This window comes from Manis pentadactyla, chromosome 11 (genome assembly GCF_030020395.1).
Source record: "Manis pentadactyla isolate mManPen7 chromosome 11, mManPen7.hap1, whole genome shotgun sequence".
NCBI classification, from domain to species: Eukaryota; Metazoa; Chordata; class Mammalia; order Pholidota; family Manidae; genus Manis; species Manis pentadactyla.
In genome coordinates, this window is record NC_080029.1 from 45,605,616 (window position 1) to 45,629,079 (window position 23,464).

The window sequence follows — 23,464 nt, forward strand, 5'->3', positions numbered from 1 at the left end:
GGTGTAAGATGTGCAAGAGATGGGGAGAGAAATTGAGAGGGAACGAGAAGACATGACAAAGGATGTGGGAACAGAGAAAGGCAAGAAGGGTGATGGGCGGGGGGAAGAAAAAGAGAAAAAAACCTTTATGTTACCACTTGTTTAATTTTGGCAGCAAACTATGGACACAGACGTCTTGGCCTACCCTGATTGTCCTACTGGTGGTCTCCTTTATTCTACTTTAGACTAGGGCTTGCTCACTTGGGGTCCATGGGCTTTAGGGCCTACAGGAATTCCCTAAAAATTATATCCCAACTCATGAATATATGGGTAGTTTTCTGGGCAGAAGGTCATCTGTAGTTTCCATGAAAATGGCAAAGAACTGCCGCTCGAGCCAGACTACACCATTATTGATTTGGGAAGAACTAACTTCGGAATGTTTAAAGTACATATGCTAAGTCTTCATCAAGACGATTGCTTTCTAGATTCAGTGCAGAGCTCCACATGCTGTTTCTGCTGCTTCCACAGTGATGGGCCAGGCAGACAACCGCGGAACCCCACGGGCAGAGCTGCTGTCATTCTTACCCTGATCCTCCTCTGCCTTCCTTGCCCCAGTGGAAGTAAGGGCACGTTAGACTCCAGAATTATCACTCTAGAGTGTGTGTGTCTGTTGACCATTTCTCCAAGCTGTGGAATGTATCTGGATGTACCTCTGGTCTTTTCCTTGAATGTCAATCACAGAGCAAGTATGTGGAGAAATGGGGACTGGAACCAGGGCTCCTGGTTCCCAGTTTTTTCCTACATTGTATCAATGTCCTGGAAAACAAGCCCCTGGTGGTGGGGCTGAATAAAAAGTGACTACAAAGTACTTTAAAATGGTGAAGTGCTGGGTAAATGTTATTCATGTTTTCTATGAATTATTATCCATTACTAATTATGTTGAATCCAAGATACCGCCTATTGTCAAGCACTTTATTCTGAGACACTGACAGAGACCACAGACCCTCCAAAATAAGAGGGAACCTTCCAATTTTTCAGTCTTTAAAGTGGTTAACTGGGATTGATTAAAGAAGCCTGGCTGACTTTGAAATCAGGCCCTGCCTTCTGGGTGAAGCAAACCTAGGTTTAGGGAATGTGAATATGGGGTGATCTCCTAAAACTCAAAGATATCAAAGGGGAGGGTGGGTTGGCGAGGCCACTTCTTAATTTTCAGTGATGTTAAAGGCCAAAGAAGGGGCACTTCTAAGCAATAGAATTGGATATCCAATGGCACTTTAAGAACAAACGCAAGTCATCCCAGGCAAGAAATCACTTGATTCTGTGCTTCGAGGTCCTTCATTCTACTGTGATAAATGGAGAGTCCCTCTGGGGCCATCATTAACCATAAGAGACAGGGCTTCCCCAGGCATCTAGTGCCAGCTCCTCACCCATCCTGCTCAACCCAGACTGTGGCTGGATCAATAGTCCAGGACATGCCAGCCCTGGAGTCTGCTCTTTCCCTTCTGCACCATCCTGGACCTATTTTACCAGACTGCATTCTCCATGTTTCTGTTGCTGTTGAAATAATACTAATACTCTTGCACAGTGAGCAGCAAATAACTACAGCTCTGGCTTTCAGGCCAATGACGTGTTACCATTTTGTCACCATGTTTTCATGTTTGTTATTTACATCTTCGAAAAGCCCCAAGCCATTGCTCAGAAAACTCAATGATCGTGACTCAGAGAAGTCTGTGTAACCAAATACCACACCTGGGCACCACTCATCATAAAAGAGTACGGAGCAACCTCATGGGCCAAATTTTTACCAGATGCCATACAGTTTAATCATGCAAAATCCCCAGATGATGACACAGAATCTTAAGCTACCAAACCATGCTGCAAACATGGTGCCTTATGAGCCAAGGGGACAATATGTTGTTTAAAGAGTCAGGGAGAATGGGGTGCAAGCCTTGACTCAGCAAGTCTCAGCACTAGTTTCTTCCTAGAAAATAGCTGACAACTAGAACACCTGATTAGGGGGATGGAAGAGGTTGCCTCACTCATTTTCAAAATGCAGGTTGTTTTCCTAGGAAAGGTTCCTAAACAACTTCAGAACATGGCGAGTGAGGCCTTCTGAGGAGTTATTTCTGGATATGTTTCTGGGAATCATAAGCTCCTCTTGGCCATATGTTCCTCAAGGCAGGCACAAGTTGGCTCTGCTTGTACAGCAAGCACCCTGGTGCCTAGCTCAGTGCTATGGGCTTGAAGAGCTTCCCTTCTTGCAGTATGAACTGATGAGCAAAGAGGAGGATATCCCAGTTCTTAACACTGCCTACTGACCTCTCACCCTCTAGTTGGTGGCGAGGCACTTCCTTTGCCAGGCATCAGAACGAAACTCCACAAAAAGGGAAACAAACCAGAGAAATGAGTGCCTTGGCCATTGCACTCCTCCCAAGCCAGTAGTACCAATGCCCTGGATGCTAGATTCTGTAAGCCAGGGACACATTCTAAAAGCTCAGGTCCTTTGTCATGGCCCACATGCCACAAGGTTGATGCAAAGCTGAGAACCACCTAACCTAACCTCAGACCTTCCTTTTTCATTTTGCAAAGCTGTGACTATGGCTGGAAGATGCAGACAGCAGGGGTGTTTCCTGGAGGAGCGGATACGTGACTGAGGGATGCATACTTCGTGGGCTCTCACTGCTGGCTGCCACACAACCATTTAGTTTCATCCGGGCTGCTTTTGATGAGCATGCCAATGGAGATCCCAGACTAGAAAGTCACTTTCTTATGCAGTGTGAGAAAGATAAAGATGTTTTTGCTATATGCTGGACTGACTTTCTTGCCAAGTATGGGCATCCTATATTTGCTCACTCAACATTTACTGAATGCCTACTATGGCATATCTCTGCCATCAAGGAACTTTTAATCCAGAGAGAATGGCTGGCTCATACAAAAAATTATAATAGTTGCAGGACAAGTGCTAGGCCTACTCAAAGGTCCAGTGGGGAAGAGAACAATGACTTTTTTGGTGTGCCTTGGGGAGTGAGGGACAGCTTCACAGTAGCAGTAGTCCCGGAGTCACCAGGCAGCCCATACTGAGGAAGCCATCCCAGGAAGCAGGGCCGGCACACAAGCAAAGCACAGAGCCATGAGAGCATTCAGTGTTGAGGAAACGGTTGGGTGAATGATAGAAAATGGCTAGAAACAAGGTGGGGCAAGAGGACTGGGACTTGTAATGTTAAAACACAGTGGGTAGGTCTCACCTATGTGTGATGAAGAACTGTTGAAATTGGAGCAGCAGAGGCACAATCAGATGACCACATTGGAAAAATGATGGCTGTCAATGTAAAGGCTGGACTTGAGGATATGAGAGTGGAGGCCAGGAGATGAGTTCAAGCCCTTGGAGACAGCTTAGGGGGGTAGTGGCAGAGGAGAAGGAAAGGATGTAAATTGATGGTACTTGAAGGTCAGAGAAAAGCATGGTGTAAGAGAGAGACAGGAGTCTAAGAAAGTTCCTCTGTCCAGGCTGGTGAGATAGAAAGTATGGGAGCATAGCAGGTTTGGGGTGACAAGAGAGAGAGTGAACTCTACTTCAGGTTCAGGTGAGAATCACTACTTTGAGCCCTCCAGGTGGAGAAGTCAACTGGTGAAGCTATGAGGCAGAAAACCACTTTCCCTGTGAGTAGCATATGATGGTTGTTTTAGCCCCAGAAAAGGGTGAGGTCACTCAGAGAAAGAGCATGGTGTGTGCAGAGAAAGTGAAGTTCCTGAGGCCAGGATTCTCACCTGGCCCTGGTTGGCTAGCTCACTACACACATGTGGGCAACACGTCATTATTGACTCTATACAAAGAGCTCCGCCCAGGGCTCTGGGTGACACGGTGGCACAGGTGCAAGGCTGCAGGAGAGCAGAGCAGAGGCTGGAGTGGTGGCAGCGCCGAGGACAGAGAATGAGATGGCTGCACAGGTAGAGAGGACCAGAGGTGGAGACAGGCTTGCTGCATGCAGACTTGCTCTGAGTGGATGGGATTCTTTTTTTTTTATTTTTTAGTGGATGGGATTCTAGTGACTGACCTGCCACCTGGGAATAAAGTTGGGTATAACCCTTTCACCCCAAGAACGTTCTACTGTCATTTCTTTGGTCACATTGAATCCATAGTGAACTTGCCCAGGGCTGCAATCCACTGGCAAGACAGTGTGAGAACAGGGAGAGCCAAGGGAGAGCCCTGGGAGTGCCAGGCTTTTAGGGGGAGGTGTGGGAAGAGGAAGAAATTGAGGAGGAAAGGCCAAACTGTAGATGTGTGCAGAGGGTGGGCCCCAGGGCCACTGTGTCTGTCCTTCATGAGGCTCCTTCTAGATCTTATGAAGTGGTTTATCCTCTCACGGCTGTGTTTAATAATAGTGCCACACTCATCTTTTCTATGCTCTATGTGTCCCTGCTGCTCTTTCCCAATGGGATCAAGTTTCCAATTATGCTGATTTCTATTTCCCTTTTAAAGTCTGGAGAAACCAGTGCAGAGAAGCTTTGTGGTGCACACAAAGCTCACACAGAAGCTAGGCTTTCAATTAGAACTTGAACTGCTTTTCTCAAATGCCTGCTGCCAGAGTGGCCACGAATGCCATCAAGTCAACAGGCCGTGCAGCATGTGCCCCACAAACAAGGAGGCTCCGCAAGAGGCAACAGTGGAACCAGTGTTACAGAAGGGCCCAAGATGGGAGGTGAGGTAATAAGGCGTCCCTGCACACACGGACAGCCTCGTTTTCCACAAGAAGCCTCACCTGTGGTGGCCCTGGTACCTGCAGACAGAACGGCAGCTTCCACTCACCAGAGAGCCAGGCTAATCTGAAACAATTCTCTCTCTCTGCAGCTTATGATGCATCTTGACTTTGATGGAAAGAAGACGAAGGCCAACTGAGGGGTAAGAAGGGACTAATTCTTCAGTGTTGAAGCAAAAGGGAAAACATTTCTTTCTAAAACGAAGAGCAGAAGTCTAGCAACCCCAAGATTACTGAGTATGTCTCTATTTTTGGCTGGAGCAGAAGGAGCAGCCCAATTCCCTCCAGTCTCTGAGCGAAAGAATGAAGGCAGCTTGGTATCTAGTCCCCACAGAGCTGTGAGTGTGCTCCTTGGTCCTAGTAGGTGTCCCTGCTGGCCTCCAGGAGGGGTTCCACGCTGGAGGGGAGCATGTATGGGTCTCAGCAGGCACAGATAAGGTCAAGTTTGGGTAAAATACCCACTTAGAAGGGTTAGATATAAACAGGGGGACTGAATTTCTTGCAGTTTCCATTAGCTATGACATTCATAGGTGGTATCTACATGCAGCCTGCTTTGCCTCATTAAGTAGCAGCTGGGTTCCACACTGGAAGCTGCTCTCTGCACGCCTGCACAGTCTGTAAAGCAGTTCAGCTGAGGACACATGCTTGGTAAGGAATGGCAGGTGAAAGTCTCATGATCTTTAGAAGTTTGGGGAGTCCTGAAGATTTGCTTTTCAGACACATCAGGGCTTCTCAGCCTACCTGAGCAGAGGTAGCACAAGTCTGAGCCCATTGGGACCTATCCATGCAGGTCATATGTTGGCATTTGGGGATAAAGAAAGGGAAGTAGATCTACTAAATCCTGGTCTTGAAGTTGGATGAATTCAAGACAGCACCTAGAAAGTCGACCTTCAGAGAACAGTGACTTGCCCCCATGACAGCCATGCTGAACGGTGTCCCAGCCACAAATGGAGAGGTGTTCTCTCTCCTCTTCCATCACTCACTCCCCTGGGGCCCTCAGAAATGCTTTATTTACCACCTTTCTTACAAAGGTTTCTGACGGGTTCCTTTGTTTTAAAAAAGATCACACCTCTCAGTATCTCATTCTAAGACAGGCAGAGGTTGAAAGATCTACATTTCAAAAACAACTCAAAACCCAAACTGGCCATTTAAGAAAAGGCAGTGTATTTCCTTTGCTATGGAGAAAAAAAGTTTACCTAAGCTTCATCTTAAAAAGACTCCTTGGAAAAGGCAAACAGCATATTTTCACAGTCACTGGTCCCTCTGCTCTCAATTGCTATGCTTCTGTCGAGGTTACTGGAGCCAGAGTTCTCTCCTGTGCCTTTATCATATCTATTCACAAACCTCTGTATTTTTGTATGAACATAATGCCACATATTGTAAGCACACACAGTTAATACTAATTCACAGCAGTTAGGCTGAAGCTCATAGTGAGAGAAACGGACCCCCATTCTCCATCCTCTCACATGGACGACTGCAACAAGGTGGTCATGGAGCTTCTCACTCTTTGAGGCTCCACACCATAGGCCCTACAAGCCAGAAACCTGGACTGGAGTCCTCCACGTGCACTTCACTACAGGTAGGCAGAACTCTTAAACTGCCCGGGTGAGAAGAGGGGCCCAGGTTTAGGGAGGCTGGGCCAGGCAAGAGCATGGTGCACTGCGGTCCTGGCTTGGACTCCTCCGCTGGAATGTTCTGCAGGTTCTCACACTCACCATGCCCCCCACTGTTGCCCCAGTGTGTTTCTTCTCCTCTATGCTCCTTGCTATAGATGACACCACCAGCTATCCAGGTGTCCCAGGCAGAACCCTGGCTATCAGCCTAAATTCCTCCTGCTCTGCCATTGCCCACATTCAATTCAGAACTTTCTGAATTCTATCTCATGAAGATTCCACAAACACACTCCTTTGTCTCTATTCTCACTGCTGCTTGCCTTGGTCCAACTTTTTTTTCCTCCTCAGTTACTGAAATAACACCCACCTGCCAGCTGGCCTCCAAACCCAGCCTCCCCTACCCACTCCTGCACTTTGATACACACCCCCTGCCCTCACCGCTTCTGCTGGGTCCTATTTCTAATGTGCAAATCTAGGCAGGTCATCCTGCTGCTAAATTTCTTCAACAGCTTCTATCAGTGCCAAATCTTTTGCAAAGCCTGGCCTTTCCCTCTCCAGACCCCTTTCCCATGTGCCACTAACTCTCAGGCCATCAGATCTACTTGGTTAGGCTATCTCGTCACCAGGCTTTCACCCATGCTCTTCCCTCTGTATAGAATGCCCTTCTCTCACTTTCTATATTTAGCTAACCTGTAATCATGCTCTGAGACTCAGCTCCAGACCTCTGCTCCTCCAGAAACTTTCCTTGACTTCCCTCAGCCTTGAATGAGGTAGGGCCCTCCTTGGTGCCTGCCCCAACCCAGGACCAGAGTCCAAGACGCTTTCACAGCCATGCCCCTGCCTCAGGTCCCTGTCTGTTGGTCATGTGATAGCGAGCCCTGGAAGCAGGAACAGTCTCTTTCTCCTCTGTCTCCCCAGTGGCTAGTCCAAAGCCTCTCTCAGCAGGTGTTCCAAAGTCAAGTGACTTGATGAGGACAAAAGTGAAGCCTGTTAATCAGTCTTTCTTCTCTTCTCTCTGCTCCCACATAGCACGACCACATCATTCATCAACAGCTTTGGCTTTAATGGTCTCTGGGTATTGGGTTTATACTTTATTTCTGAGGACATGCCGTACTATGAGAGGCAAATGCTCTTCTTCCACCAGCAGATTTCTGCCCTTCTATATTTTCGCTTCCTTCTAGGAAATTACGGCAATGTCTTTTTCCCCATCTTCCCATGGAGAAGGGGTAAGAGCATGTTCCACTCAACCGCTGCCCAGGGAAGGAGGGATATTGTAGGCGAGTACCAACTCAGAGTCAAGGGTGTCTCCCCTGGGAGAAATCACAATGGAACGTTTGCAAAGAGCAAGGATAAGTGAATTTAGGAAACCACAACCAGCATATTTGATCCCAACATGTGTAACCAGCAGCTTCCTCAGGGCATGCTAAAGGGGATTTCTTAAACATTCCCATTCAGTTCCCCACTTCGGTTCATTAATTTCTAGTTGAGCAGCCAAGCCCATTCTTGCTTTAGCCTGAGATACTAGTCTGAGACCCCCCTCCCGCAAGAGACATCCAGTCCATGCCCCTGAGCTGACTTACCTCTTCAGGGTGGGCATTTAGTATAAAAGGAAAGACAGAGCCAAGCATGCAGATGCTATTGATCCTCTGGGGCACTGGTCTGCTTGGGAGAGAACTTGGTGACAGCCTCCGGCTTGGAGTGCTGACACCAAGAAAAAAAGGGGGGCAAGATCGATGTCTGTGAAAAATAAAGAAGCAAGAATGCTGGGCCATGAGCTTTACATCACACTCTTGACCCAAGAGGCACAGTCCTAAGAGACAGTTCTTAGCCCAACCTGGCTAGTCTGTCTAGATGAAAAGGAAGGAATGGATGAACACAGTGCTACCGCAAGGTATGCACAGTTGCTGGCAAGAAAGATGAAGTCACACTAGCTCAATTAGGGTGACTTTTTCTTCTTTTCCCAAGGTGCAGGGTGAAGGCTGTCATGCATCCCCTGGAGATTTGGAACTCCCCCAAATCCTACTACAGATTCCTTGTGGTTCTTGTACAGAGGGCATTTAAAAACCAGAAAAGCAGCAATTAGAGGATGGTATCCTGAGGCAGAACAGAAAGTAGCCTGAGGGGCTGACACTCCCACCGGAGGGCCTGGTCACAAGAAGGATGATGTGTATGTGAGATGAAGAGCTGGCTCTCTCTAAAAGCATTTCATTTGATTTCATATTTCATTTCTCAGAAAGTATGAACTAATTTGGATCTTTAAACCTGTGTCTGGTCTTGGACATGGGATTCAAATGATAACCTCTTGGGAAGGCTTGCTCAGGGCTGCCTCTTTGGCACGCTCCTGGGAGGCCAGCCCAGAGAGACCCCGATGGCAGGCATGCAGCAGTGGCCGCCTCGCGAAGACATCCCCAGGCACGGCTGGAGGAGCGCCTTGGGTTTAATGAATACTGGCCCCCGACACACGGGGATGCTGCTGTTCTCACGTGTGGCATTGCTAGTGCTTGACCCACCGCTGAAATGCAAACATACTTTTCCCACAGATAGAATCCTTCATTGTCTCTCATGTTCCTTCTTTCAAATATGGTTTGCCCTTTTATTTGCTAAGGTGTTTAATACTTTGATTCTCAATCCAGTTCTTTTGGAAAAGGACAGTTTGATAGGTCAGCAGAAGGAGGATATACATAGACGAGAATCCTATGTCACCACACAGCCCATTTTCTGACCACAGCACAAGCTTATGAAGAAAATCTTGGCAGTAAGTGCCTGTCTGCATCATTTGCTGACTGAAGAAGCTCTGAGGAGACAATTCTCACTGATTCTAAAGGAAAAATCTAAGAACCTTATATAGGAGAGGACATTCCTTGAACTTTGGAATATTTCGACTTTTATTCTCAAACAGGGATAGCACAGTCAATTTTTCTCTCACTCACTTCTCTTTAAAAAATGTGCTCTCGTAACTCATTTCTCACCAAAAAATGCCAACATGCAATGATACACCTTTACCTACTTTGGGAGAATAGCTTAAGGTATACTTTAAGGCTGAAAAAAGAAAGTAAAAGATAAAAGGAAGGAACACAAAGCCTCCCGGCCAGGCCCTGGGACCAGCACTCCTCCCTGGGAGAGCTCTGTGTCCTGGAGCGGGGTTCCCACAAGCGCCTCTTGGCCTTTCAGCGCAAGCTGAGGCCCCCTCCCACAGTTACCAGTCAGAACTGCGCAAACGCATTCTTGCAAACGTGCGGTCAGACACTCCATGTCGCCTGGAAAGAAGCTAGCCTGAGCAGCAGCGGTCTCCGCCTCCCTGGGTGCTTGGATGCCCTAGTGGCAGGCTTAACCTAAAACATGACTGGGTCTCACCTGCTCCCCATCACCGGGGGCACAGCTGCTGGAGCACAGAAACACACAGTATGGACTCAGAAATGAGTTTTGCTAGGTGTCCAAGACTATGACACATTCCCCTGAACACTGTGAAGGAGGAGGAGACACACGTCCTCTCCATGCCAAATGAGCCATTGTTTTTACTGCCTGTTAAACACACCTCAAAGACCCATGTGTATATATCACCAGAGGAAAACATCAAGACACACCCCACTTGCTCTGGGTGCTCAGCACAGGATCCACCTGGCTGGGGTGGGGTGGGAGGACAGCTCTCTCTCTCTAAGCAGCTGAAAGGAAGGTTCAAGGAAGGTTCCAGGGAAGTGGCTTCATTTCCCCTAGTGGACAGGCTCTATTTCTCAGCCTGGTGCTCTCTTACAATTGGCACCCACGTGATGCCATGCTTCCACGGCAGGGCAGGGTGACTCAGTGCAAAGCCCCCTATGTCAACACTGTCCTTTTCAGGGAAAGATCAGAAATAGCAAAACCTTAGGACTATAATGCCAGCAAAAAGGGTGCTTTCAGAACCTCCACTCAGCAACTAGTCCCAATGACTTGTTATTGTTTCTCCATCCAAAATTATTAATGTGTCTCTGATGAGCATCGTTCCCTAAGGACATCCCAGTCCTGAACAACTGCTGTCTAAAAATACAGAATGCCTGTATCCTCTTTGAACCTATCATGAGTAATTTGGAAATCTGCACTCCTGATGAGTATCTTTAGAAGAGGATAGATTTACAGGGCAAGGTAGGAACATTTATTTATGCTGCACAAAAGGCCTTTATCCCCTGTATGTAAATCTGTTATCAGGCTTAAAACACTGTCAGAGATTCTCAGTGCTATTTTTTTCATGTCCCTTAAACAGACGCAGAGAAAAGGGTTTAAAGGTTTCTTTGGATATCAAAGGAAAAGGGAGAAAGGCAGCACTACTATGATTCTGCATCGAGAGATTTAAAAACAATCTTGTGGTTCACTTTGCTACGTTATTAACAGTTCCCTGGCCACAGCAACAAGGTAGAAGGAAGGCTGGAGCAGCCCAGCATCTTTACAGATGGCAGACTGGGGGAGGTACATGCAAACAGTAGGTCCTGTCATTGTCACTTGTGACTCATTTAATTGTCTTCAAGTCACTGCATTTAAAAAAAAAAAAAAAAGAGGGCATTGACCTCTCCTGCCCTGGTCCCTGCTTCCCAGGTTTCCGCATGCAGCCAGAACGGGGCTCCACGCAGTCAGCCCTGGGACGCGGTCAGCCCTGGGGGTTGGCCAGGGATGAGTGGGTGTGTCAGCGGGGGAGCGCAGGGCAACTGGCTTGCGGACTAGCTCTTTCCCTTCTGACTCCAGGTAAAGGAAGGGGCTCTGTTCCCGGTGGTTTCTCATTTAGTCACTCACCTTTCATACCACTACCTTCTTCTTGGAATGTGTTACGAGCAGTGGTCTGATCTTCTAAGTGTTCACTCCCACCACTTCCTGAAGAGGCTACACTGCTTTGTGGAGACAGGGGGGCATGATCGGATGGGAGGCACTGGGGTCCTCTAGCTCGTAAGTCCTCATGAGACATCCATCCATGTCCTAGAGGCTGGTTTGGCACATTCATGGGTGGGGTAAGGGACACAGATCGTTTCAAAGGGCTGTGGTGTGCCTGGCCTGAGAGAACTGGAAAAAAAAATAAAATGAAATAGGTTATTCCCCCCACTTTAGCCTGGGCCACAGAAGAACCCACAGTACCTTTAACCCTGAGAGAGGACGCTAACTGTCTTACGACCCTGTCAGTGGTCGAATACAGCAGGTCGAATATAGGCCTGGCCTGGGCCTTCCCTTTGGGGTGGTTAACAAGGATGCTGTCTGTGATTCTTGGTGGGTTGGGGCTCTCCGAGGAGTTTGTACCCGCAGTGCCCCCACATCTGGCCTTAGCCATTGTGGGTTGGGATAGGGTTTTAATTCTAACCGTAGAAATCAGGATTCATAGCAGTAGGCTATAAATCAGGTGAGGCTTGACAGCCTGGGAAAGTGGCCATCTGCCGAGAGTGAAGAGAACATGTACTGGACAATTCTTTTTTTGAAACACACAAACCCCAACATTACCCATGTCATTAGGTGGACTGAGTGAAGGGCGGGAAGGCTGGTCACCGTTGGGCTTTTTTCTGGGCTGGAAGAAGGTGGACGGGTCCTTCCAACCAGGAGTCAGGGGAACTATCACCCTGAAGGGGGTCCAGACCCAGCCAGGGGCCATAGTACTAGCATGGACTCAGGGTTTTGGGGTGCTGGCAGCTGTAGGTGAAAGGGCCAATTCTTTCCCTTGGCTTCACAGGTTGATGCCAAACTTTATATTGAAAACGTTCCCAGGTAACAAGGCTTTTCATTCAGAAGCCGGGGAGGTGCTCTCAGTAAGCTGGGAATGGTTTTACCAGCATGTTCAGCCCTTCCGCACAGTGGGCAACATCTGCATAGCCCCCATTTTTTTATTTCTTTTCCAGAAAACTAGGAAAAAGCAACAAAACTCACATAACTAGCCAAATTAAATTGAGGTCATTCAAGGGAGGGATTTAACCAAAATCAACGCTGAGGGAGCTGACGTTCCCCTTGGTTGGTTTTTCTGGGCGTGTAAAGTGACAACTTTACAGAATAAGTCTATTCATAACATTCTCTTAGCACTGGTTCCTAACAGGTCCAGTTTATTTTGACTGTTAGACGACTAACATGGAATCGAGCCACATGCACTTTTAAACATTTTTCAGGGAAGCCATTAAGTTCCATCTCAGGCTCTGTCCTCTCCAATGAGGCATGTACTCTCCCCAGTTCACTTCTTCACTGGTGTTCCTCTCTTTCTGTTTTTTTAGTAAGCAGACCTGACATCCCAACGTGAGAAGTTCTACATTTTGTTACACTGCTTTTCTGGTGGGGCAGCACCCACATAAAGGCCTGAGCAGCAGATCACCTTGCCCCCACCTGAAAGGATAAAGACCACAGCCAACAGGCTGGGTGCTCCCAAAACACGTGTTAGGGACGGTAGTGGTGAGGCTACTCCTGGTCAGCTGGCATTAACCAGGCCCCAAGAGCAATGGGGCTCACACCTCTATTGTCAATATTTCCATCTGCCTTCATGCAGTGAGAAGGGCAGCCTTGTGTGTGAAAGGGGGACACTCAGAAAGGCTAGAAACTTCATATTAACAAAAAGGGGGTTGGGGGAGTTTAGTGTTTGTAATCTGAGGAATTTCTAATCTGGGTAGATTCTATCAAAGGCAAGGAATTACCATCTACCCTAAAAATGTGAAAGGGAACATTGTTTAAAAAATGTGTTTGAGCCTAACAGGAACAGGCTGAATAACTTGTGTTTCCACTAAATAGACTGGGGAAGAAACTCTTTAAAAGGCTCCCTGGAAAAGGCATTGCTACCTGGCTGGATCAGAATTAGCCTGAGAAAAAGAAAAAAAAAAGGAAGCGTCAGCAAAAATAAAGAGAGAAGCCAATAGGAAGACAAGCCAGACATCCAGCAAATCCATTTCATGCCTGTCCAAGTATTTACATAAAATTGGGCAGACCTGTTTTGGGCTGCTCCTAGGGCTGGAACATTCCGGCTTAGATGTCTGCTTTCTGGTACCTCTGCAACCATTTCAGAATATCTGGTGGATGCTCTGAATGGTGCCAGCTAGGTCATGTGCTCCAAGTGGAAATGGGGGCTCCTCTTCACAGCCAGGATTAGAGTGAGCCCCAACCACAAAAACAGGCTTTGCCAAAGGGAGACACACAGCTTGGGGCTGGTAGAACCCTTAGCACCTCGCCTGGCTAGAGGTGATAACTGAGTCCCTAACCATGGGTGGTAAAGCTGCCGAGAGAGCCCCTGTCTTTGGATGCTGAGAGCAATACTTAGGCAGCAGCTGATTTCCATTATCGGATGGAGCCAGTTTACTTCTTTCCTCCTAAAGTTTCTCAAAATCCACGCTACCTCTCCAATGATGGGCATCCTTGGGGAGGCTGTCAGTATCTGGGGAGTCCACTGGTTATTGAGAATGGACTTAAACATGTACCTAACTTAATGGGACTTACAGGGACTTATTCATAGGGACCTACACCCATTTCTTCCTGTATTTCTGAGTTTGACTTAAGTCACAGGAGATATGGCACACACTCAGCCTCTGCCTCTAACAAGAAGTCAGTTACACCTGAGGTACCAGGGCCTTTCCCAGTGACTTCCTACTGAAGGCCCCGCTCCCCCCTCTCAACCCCATCTATATTGCAAAGACTCCCACAGCTGGCACCAAACTCAGAAATGTTTCTTTAGGAGGCAGCCTGCTGTAGCAACCAAGCAAAATGCCTCACAGTACGCTTCTGATTTGCAGACAGGGCTGTGGGTTTACAGCCAGGCTGAGCACCACGCCTAAATCCAAGCAAGGTTGTTCCAGGCAAATGCCTCATTTCACCAAAGAGCACTGAGGCTGGGAGGCTGATTTTGGTGTGGCTTTGCGTGCTGGAGTAATTTCTTTGGTATAAAGCAGCAGAGGAAATAGCAAATGCAGCGAGCAGACAAGTGCAAGAAACAGGCCACACAGTTGTGGAATTAATGAGGTGGACAGAGGCAAAGTCCGGGTGATGACCCCATCACTCCATTTTTTTTTTTAACCAAAAGAACTCATCTGGAGTGGTAATAGAGGGAGAATGGATATTTAGGTTTAAATAAGTAAATAAAATCCCTTTCCTATAAGTAGAAGGGAGAGCAGTGAAAATAGACTTCTGAGAAGCTTTCACTCTGTGTCAGCTGCCCCAGAATGACTCTAGCCGGAGGCAGACCTTTTGAACGTTCTTGCTCGCTGACTGCTGTACAGGGGACACCAGCCAACACTTCCTTCAGACTTAAGCTGCCCCAGAGTCATACTCAAAAACTGTAGAATTAAGTACACCTTAAAAGAAATCTCAATGTCTATTAGAAACTGGCAAGGTCCAGGAGAACTGAGGTCCTAAATTTATATTGCATTTGTGACTTAATAATAGTGAGGGTGGAGGGACAGCACATTTCAGGGTGGATTCATAATACTGAAAATCATACTAAAAATCATCCAGGGGACCAAAATTGTCCCTCTTTTGCTCTTGAAAACCTGAAGTCAGAAGTTAATAGTGCATAAGTATAGATTCAATATTGCTTATATTTTTAGAAATATCTATGTTAAGTATAAATGTATATACATATGTATGTGCACATATGTCAATAGAATATTGAGATTTTCGAAACATTTATAAATTCAAGTGAACCAAAAATAAATATTGAGTAAGTCTAGTTGAAATATGGAAAAAGCAGCTAAAAATAATCTTGCTACAGCAGGGGAGCAGTGTGATCTGTGTACAGAGGGTCTTCTAATCTGGCAATCAACTGTGTCATACCATTCAGGGCCGGCCAGCTTCTCTGACCTCGTCTAACCTTACGATTTTTCATCTCCAAGCATCTTTAGTGAGACTCCTTTCAATGCCTTTCTTGGTAAAATTCTTTCTGGTTCTGGGTTCTATTCTTTTAAGTCTTTTCTTGAAAGCCTGGAAATCAGATTTCCTTCCCCTTTCCTTTGACCAACCTTGACTTTGTCTTGATTTTTAGTTATTGAAATAAGATTCAGGAAAAGACTTTTTAGGATAATTAGAGTCTTTTAAGAAAATTAGGTATAACTCTTTTTTCTGGCTTCTAACATGACAAGGAAGAGAGTTTGTAGAAAGAGGAAGGTTTGGGACACTGGCCCAACTATCTCCTTGGTTCACTATCAGGTTAAGTATTATAACCTCACTGTCAAGGACAGAAGTGATCCTCCTAAGTCAACAGTCCAGACAAATGAAACTCAACTATGAAACTTTATCTGAACAAACTTTAATGGAGAGCTTTCAAAGACACCTTGCATACCTTTTTGTTCTCCTTAAATTTACACAGTGAATGCAACTTATGTTTTAAAAATTATTATTATTAGGAGCATTGATTCATAACATTTCAGAGCTGGAAGTCCTCTGGAGAGCAAATAGTTCAATAATTCCTAAGTTATGAGTTGTGGGCCCATGGGTAGTGGAGGACCTGAGAATCCCTACATGCACTCAGCCCTGCTAGTAGATGAAATACTGTGTTATGAATGATTTTTACATGTAGGTAGAGAGTATTATGGTTAATAAAATATAAATTAATTTAAATGTTTTGAACTCATTGCTCTTTTTTGTCATTTCTTTTCATCAGCAGATTTAAAATATAATTACTGTTTTATGGGGATCCCAGTTTTCTTATGTGTTAAAAACTGGGGCCTGGACTTAATGATGGAGATGATAGTTATTCTCTGTCTTTGTTGAGGAAGGGTTCCATGGACAATATGGGTGGCCTCAGGAACCCGTCTGCTTACGGTCCTCTGTATGCCTTCCACAGTTATACTGCCTCCTCAAATTCAGATAACCACTACTGATCGTTGCTATCACTATGTGTTTCCACCTGTTTCTGAGCTGAACACTTGGTTCTAGCGTCTAGAATCTAAACTGCTGCAGCTGACCTCCTTTTGAATAAGGGCATTAAGAATTCCCACACTCCTGACATCATCTTCTTTCACCAAGCCAAGTAACCTGTACTTTCATCACACCCTTGTGAGTTCTGCCACATAGACATGATTTGCAACTTGAACCTGGTTTCTTCCTATGCCAGGTTCTCTGTTTCTAGTTCAAGAAGCTATCCTTCTCACAGAAAAACCTGTGCTTTGTTCATTTTTCAAATTCCATAGGCTCATGTGATAGAACTCTACCCATTTGCTAACACAACTAAACTTTTCAGAAATAACTCATTCCAATTTAGAGATTTTAAAAAGTAGAATGAGGAAACTAAGAATTTGCTTGTTATTTTAAGATATTAACTTGGAATTTCGCTCCTGAATTAAAAGGTTTTGGCCAATTCCCTAGTCTGGCAGTACACGTTATGTGTGTAAACATACTATGACAGAGCACAGGGCATGTTCTACTTATATGCTGCTAATGGTGTACTTTTGCAATATTTTCTAGGCTAAATCCCCAAAGAAATTCAGAGGTTATCAGTAAAACCTTTGTTGGATGTACCAGTTTGAGGGCTTTCAACATATAATACTTAAGTTTTGCTGCAGGAGATAGATTGCTATCTGTCAAGTGTAAAGGAGAAAAAGATCGACCCACTGTCAGTTACAAAATAGCTACAGCTATTGTTTCAAAGTTATTGTTTCAAAGTTATTGGAGGGTGTTCCTTCCCTTGGGTTTAGGCCTGCTTGTGAGGCATCTGAATCTTTTCTGAGAACACAGATTTCAGAACATCTAAAGAACGCTACTAAAAGCTTTCCATTTTCTGAGATTAGAGTTCTGCTAATATCAACCCCCAACCATGAGCAATTCCAGGCATTTCCTCAAGGAAAAAGAAAGCCAACATTTTTGCAAGGCTTTTTAGTGAAATGACATTAGACCCGGGGTTCCTCTTCTTTAGTTGGTTTTGTGGTGCCACACCAGTAATCTGAGGCCCTGTGGTGGGAATCTTTGGGGGAGAAAAGATTAATAGTACCGCAAGAATACATTAAAACAAAACAAAACAAACCCAGAGTATTTGACTAGTGACATCATGCAAAAAAAAGACAAAATAACACCAGTCACATTTATGGCCAAGTACAGATTTGTGAAGGGGGGAGGAAGGGAGGTATTAATTACTAAGGTTAAAATTGACATGCTCTGCCATTATTGCTTCAGGGCATAGATTAAAAGCAAATCTGGAAGGTTATATGCCTCAGTTCTGCATGCTTGCTCTCTGCTTCTTGTCCAAAGGTTTGGAAAACCACTGCTCACAACATCTGGACACCAGAAGATGATTCCCCCAAACAGCTTCAGACTCCACCTCATTCTGGGGGAAGATGAGAGTACATGCTACAAAGGAAAGATGTGGCTGGAGGACGGGGTGTTCCCGACTAACCCAAAGAGGAAGCCACACGTTCTCTGGGAAGAGAAAATGTAATTTGCCTGTGCAATAAAACAAAGCAAATGGGGAGACACTAGAAGATAAAGCCGCAAAGAACGTTCCAGCAAGACTGAGAAATACAGAATGCTAAATCTCGTTTCCCCATTAAATCTCATTTTCATACAGTTGAAATGAAAGCATTCTGGTACAGGGAAAAGCACCTGGAGAGGTTTTTGTAATAACGTGAGTCCCTGTCACTGGGGTCAGCTCTTATTACTCCACAGTTGGCTCAGCCTTTGGGCAGAGCAAAGATGTATGTTTCTGCCTTCACATTATCACTTAAATATTTGGGCTTTTGAGAAGTAAATTAGAATGTTTCTGGCAGACTTTTATTGCTGCATTAATCTTTGGTATAGTTCATTTGTCCTCTTTTGTCAGTTTCTATCATGGTGTAACTGGGTGTCATCCAGTAGAAAATCAATTTTAGATAACTGCTATTTTACTTTATATTGTCATTGTTTATAAAATGAGTTAGACAAGGAACCAATGTATACATTTTACAGACATCAGAATCTTATAAGTTTATCTTCAAATCAAGCAGTCCTAAAAGGAAACTTGCCCAAGTCCTCTCATTCCATTCTATCAAAACCAATGACATCACCATGGGAGTAATCTGACACCCCTGGAGCAGATGTTTAAGTCAATTCAAGGGACTGTGGGATCAACCCAGCTGCTTCTAACTTCCTACATATTGGGTTAACTTCTCCTTTCCTGCATCATGTTTCTTTTCATATCTGTTGCTCTGGCTAGTACTTAACCCTTAGGTTTGTCCATGGAATTTCTACCCACCTAGGGAGTAAAAAGATGTCCAGAAATGAATTTAGGCAGAGCTTCAGAATTTGAATCATCTTGTTTATGGCACCAAATAAAGAAAATAATTGAGTCAAGCAAGTGGCCAGGAGTGGATTTAAGCGGTATTTCCATTTTCATTTTCCAATGTATTTATAAAAATGTTCCAGTCACTGTGTTTATGGCAGAGAGATAGTGGAGAAACTCAGAAAGATAGATGGTTGATGACAAAGCTTCCCTCTTACCCCTTTCTTTGAAAAAGATAACCCTCAAATTGTGACTGCTGTTAATTTCAGCTCACATGCCTATCCAGAAAGTGCTTCTCCATTTGACAGAACGTGGTGTCCATCCTCTGTTTAACAACTCCCAGACTGCTGAATGTGGGTACCAGAAAAGCAATCCAAGTTTGAACCTACAAATAGCAAGTGTTTCATGACTGAGCAACCAAGCACCCCTCAGAACATCAGTCCCAAGGACACAGCCAGAGTCACTGAATAAATCACCAGGGTATCCTTTTATCTCAACACTAGGAGCAACACTTGCCTAGAGAAGATGTGGGTCAATTTCTTGAAAGGGGCTAATAGGATATTTTTAACCCTTGTCTATTAACTCCTGAACTACAGGAAAGGTCCTCACTACTGCTGGAGCTTAAAGGCTCTTGGATAAGAGGGCAAGGTGGCTCTTCAGTGCAATGGCACTAATTAGGCTAGGTAGGACCAGCTTCGGCAGAAGATGCCTGCCATCAGAGTCTCAACTCAGCACCAGCCAAACGCATAACTAGTGCCAGGATTTCTCCGAGTGTAAAACTCTGAGATTTTGATCAAACAACAATAATTTCTTGTTTAAAGTATTGGGAGAGGGGTTATAAATAATCAGAAATGTATTATGTAATCCTGACTAATTCTTAACTTAGTTCCTTGATAGAAGAATGAGAACTGGAGACTGTCAGCAGTGCAGCTAGCAGAGCAATTTACTAAGGAGGGAATTGGTTCTTGTTTTCATAAAAGCATTCAATCTAAATGTCAAATGTAACAATACACATAAATGACCATTCAAAAAAACCCCCACAGTTTGAGCTTATACTGCTAATTAGATGATTTTTTTGTTAATTAAGAGAAATTGGATGGTTTAGGCTCTCCTGGCTTCTTAATTATATTTGATTGAATCACCATGTGATTCAAGGCAAGCTATTGAGGCTTCACACATCCCAATTCTGCTTCACTTCACCTTCAGTCCCTTCTCAAATTTTGACTGTCATAACCAGACCCTATGGGTGTTGGAACACAGTGATATTGGTACTGTGTTTGTAAAATTGATTTACTGTGGTCTGTAATTACACATAACGATTTGAATTTTTGACTTGGCACTGCATTTTTCATTTAAACCGTACCGTTCTTCTATACCCCAGAGAAACAGTATTTATGTAATTGCTCTCAACTCATCTACTTGGGTATTATAAATCAGTCCTGCAATAAAAGGCTTCCAGAGACGCTATAGGCATGAGGTTCTCAGCATAATTCAGCCCCCAGGACCGTTCTAGTTGAAGGACAGAAATTGAACAGCATTTATATCTTATTGGACATGAGATGGGAGAGCGGTCTGGAGCCTTTGGGTCCTGGCAGCAAAAAGAACAGGCTGTAGGGTAATCACGAGGGCTGGGCTGTACTAGACGGCCAGCTCAGATCCATAGGCCATCTCTCTTTGCTCCTCACCTACTTCTGGGTCTCCCATCACCTGCCATACAAACTGTATAGTGTGTGTATGTGCCTTTATTACATGTCTTATACATCTTTGATCCTCCATCTCATAGATTTCCATATTTGTAAATGCACCTATTTGCTAAACTTTATTTGTAACCTGAAAATAAATGCTATCACCATTTTCATGGCCATTCATGGACATACTCAGAGTGGCAAACAATTGGAGTCCGTGCTGCACACGGCCCAGTTGAGGCTGAACAGGCATTGCTCAGCCTTGCTGTGTCAGCTCTCATACTACACAAGTGGCCTTTGAGGTCTGTTTGGTGCCACATTTTTCTAATTTTGGTGTTTTTCTTTGGTGATGCTGCTGTTTAAAATGGCCCCAAGCATAGTGCTGAAGTGCTGGCTGATGTTCCTAAGTGCAAGAAGGCTATGATGTTTCTTATGGAGAAAATAGACGTATTAGATGAGCTTTGTTCAGGCATGAGTTATAGTTCTGTTGACCTTGAAGTCACTGTTAATGCATCAATAATATATATTGAATATGATTGTTTAATGACACATAACACAGGTTAATGTATTGATCGTCTGAGGAAAATGTTGTGAGGCTTGCAGGAAACTAACCCTATATTTTCCCTGGAGCAATGGTTCAGTATTTGCTAATCCAGTGTTCACAGGGACTTATAGAACATAACTACTGCAAATAATGAGAATTGACTATAGGTGTATATTGATACAAACTCCTGATTCCACCTCCCATTCTGGGACATTTTTGTCACATTTGCCACAGCTTTGTCTAGGCTAGTGGTTCTCAACTTGACTGCACATTTAACTCCCGCTTGGAGCCTTTAAAAAGATCCTGATGCCCAGGCCCCATTCCAACCAGGTAATTGAAAAATCTCAGTAGTGGCATCAGAGCATTTGTACTTTTTGATGTGCCTGAGTGTTTTTAATGGCTAGCCAGGCTGAGAACCATCTCAGGCTATCTTCTTGCCTGAGTGTTTCCCCCAAATCCTGTCCCATGTCCTGGACAACACAAACCTCCCAGTTGGCTCCTGCTTCTGCCTGGTCTTAGCAAGATGACCCCAAAGAATGGGCATCTTGTTTACTTTTCAAGTGGCTTTTAAACGACAGCATACAAATCATCACTTCTCCCACCAATGTCTTGTTTGCTTTGGGGTCATGTGCAGAATCCTGCTCAGGTTCTCCAGCCAAGGATTTGACCACTCTCACCCAGCTCTCCAGGTACAAGAAAGGAGATTTTGGTACCAGAATTCCAACCTGAATGATATGTGGGCAGATATTTCTAGATTCCTGACACAAATATTTTGACTGGGCAATAGTGCCTGCCTCTTGTTGAGGACATATTACTCTTGCAGGAAGACAGGGTCATAAGTTAGTCAGAGGTCCTCTCAGAATGTGAATGAGCCACAGAAAGCTTGGGGTTCACTTTCTCTTAGTCTGCAGGTTCAGCTGCTGAAAGCTTAACCAAGTCAGGCTCAGCAAACACAGTGCAAGATGCAGGGACCAGCAGCGCCGGCATCATCGGGGAGCTCGTTAGCAAGGCTAGACTCTCAGCCTCACCCTTGGCCTGCTGAACCAGGACCTGCCCTTTAAGATCTCAGGAGATTTGCATGCACATTCAAGATGAAGATGCAATTGGCTTCACACCCAGCTTTGACTTGTTGGCTTGCCACTTGCTCTCATGGTTGTTGGGGTGGCATTGAGCCCAACAAAATCGGCTTGCCAAAGTCTGGAGAATCTGGGATTTGGGTTGGGAGTCATGTGACCTTTGTGTGCCTCCGTTTCCCCCCATTAGTAGATAACAAAGGTTTCATCATGGGATTGTTAGAAAACATAAAATCATTTAATGCATGCTAAATGTGTTTTGCAAACTATAAAGTGCTACAGAAATATTATTAGTTGTCAGAGTAAGAATACTTTAATAGAAACAACACTGCTAATGGAAAAAATCAAGTCAAAGTACTAGCCAATCTAATGAAATATATGGAGCATTTTCAGGGTATTATGTCAGAAAGATCTCTGACTAGTTGATAGTGTTTCACAGATTTACAACAGAAGAATTTCCCACCATGGTCTGTCATACGAAAGAGAGTGTCACCCCTGCTCTTCCAGAACCCTCATGTACACTCCCAAACTCTTCCCCGCCCCAGTCAGAGTCCTCCTCTGAGTCACACTCAGCTTGGTCTTGCCTTTCTTCCCACACACTTTAAGTATTCACATTTCATTTCTATTTTCTGGAGGGTCAGGGCATGTGAATCACCTTCTTTTCCATTAGATTTCAGTGCCCAGAACTCCTCCTAAGACCTCTTTGTCCTGACATTGGTAAGCAACACTGAGTGCCTGAAGTTCTTATTGAAAATTCTAAGTACCTCCATCATATTTAAAAATTCAAGCTATTATGTGACTGGGTGACATTGGGTTCTTCATATGCAGAACAAGGGGGCTGGACTAGATGAGTTCATTCATTTATTCATCAGACATTTGTTGAGTGCCCACCATGTGGCAAGCTCTAAAAGCTGAAGGCACACGTTGTAAATGCCATTGCAGCCCAGGGGATGATCTCCCCACCCCTCCCTGAGTCAATCTTCTATGATGCTATTGTTAGCATTTTATGCATTGCCATTCTCATTTGGACAAGATATTTCCCCCTTATTATTTCTCCGTATCTTAAAAAAGTCTTCCTTTTAATACCCAAAGAACAACCAGCCGGGGTGTCAGGGTCAAGGAGCTGGCAGCTGCTCACCACAGGCTAGATTCTGCAGAAGGGAAGACAGTTATATTGTTCCTCCCCATTCCTGGCTCATCCCAGTGCTCTCACTTCTCCCACACGTCTTAGGACCTTATGAAAGGGTGACTGCATGAATGAATGCTCTGTCTCTTTACTCTGTTTCTTTCACCTGCCCTGGCTGGGGGTACTGTACTGCATTTCCCAAATGGTCTTTCCTAGTTTCCAAGGACCATTCCTAGTCTTTTATTCTCCGAGGAAAAGGCCACAGGACAGCGAGCATAGTAGTCACAGCGACTGTTTGCTGAGGCCAGCTGAGTGACAGGTACTCAGTCACAAACAGACACACACTGCTCCACCTGACCCTCTCTTAGCGCCTTACGAGGTAGTTCTATCATGTCTCCCCACCGTCCCTCCCCAAACTGCACTGTTCACAAGTGCAGAGGATCAGGGACTGGTCAAAGATCAGACAGCTCGGAAGGGACGAAGTTCCCTAACTTGCCAGTCTGCCTTCTTCAGCCCAACCCTGAACC

The 23,464-nt window shown here is 45.0% G+C and overlaps 1 protein-coding gene and 1 long non-coding RNA gene across 7 annotated transcripts in view; one reads left to right on the forward strand and one right to left on the reverse strand.

Moving 5' to 3' along the window:
- Positions 1–23,464, reverse strand: part of SAMD4A (sterile alpha motif domain containing 4A) — a 206,089-nt gene that overhangs the window by 40,812 nt on the left and 141,813 nt on the right. For 4 of the 6 annotated variants that reach the window (XM_036918306.2, XM_057488453.1, XM_057488454.1 and 1 more), the window contains one exon: positions 11,111–11,374. The exons of the other annotated variants lie outside the window; for them this stretch is intronic. In XM_036918306.2, coding sequence (XP_036774201.2) covers positions 11,111–11,374 — 264 coding nt within the window. The remainder of the gene's footprint in view (positions 1–11,110; positions 11,375–23,464) is intronic. 6 annotated transcript variants of the gene reach the window in all.
- Positions 3–22,841, forward strand: LOC130679508 (uncharacterized). Its single transcript, XR_008992488.1, has 3 exons — positions 3–4,679; positions 4,829–4,879; positions 17,504–22,841. It is a non-coding gene; the product is annotated as an uncharacterized LOC130679508 (long non-coding RNA).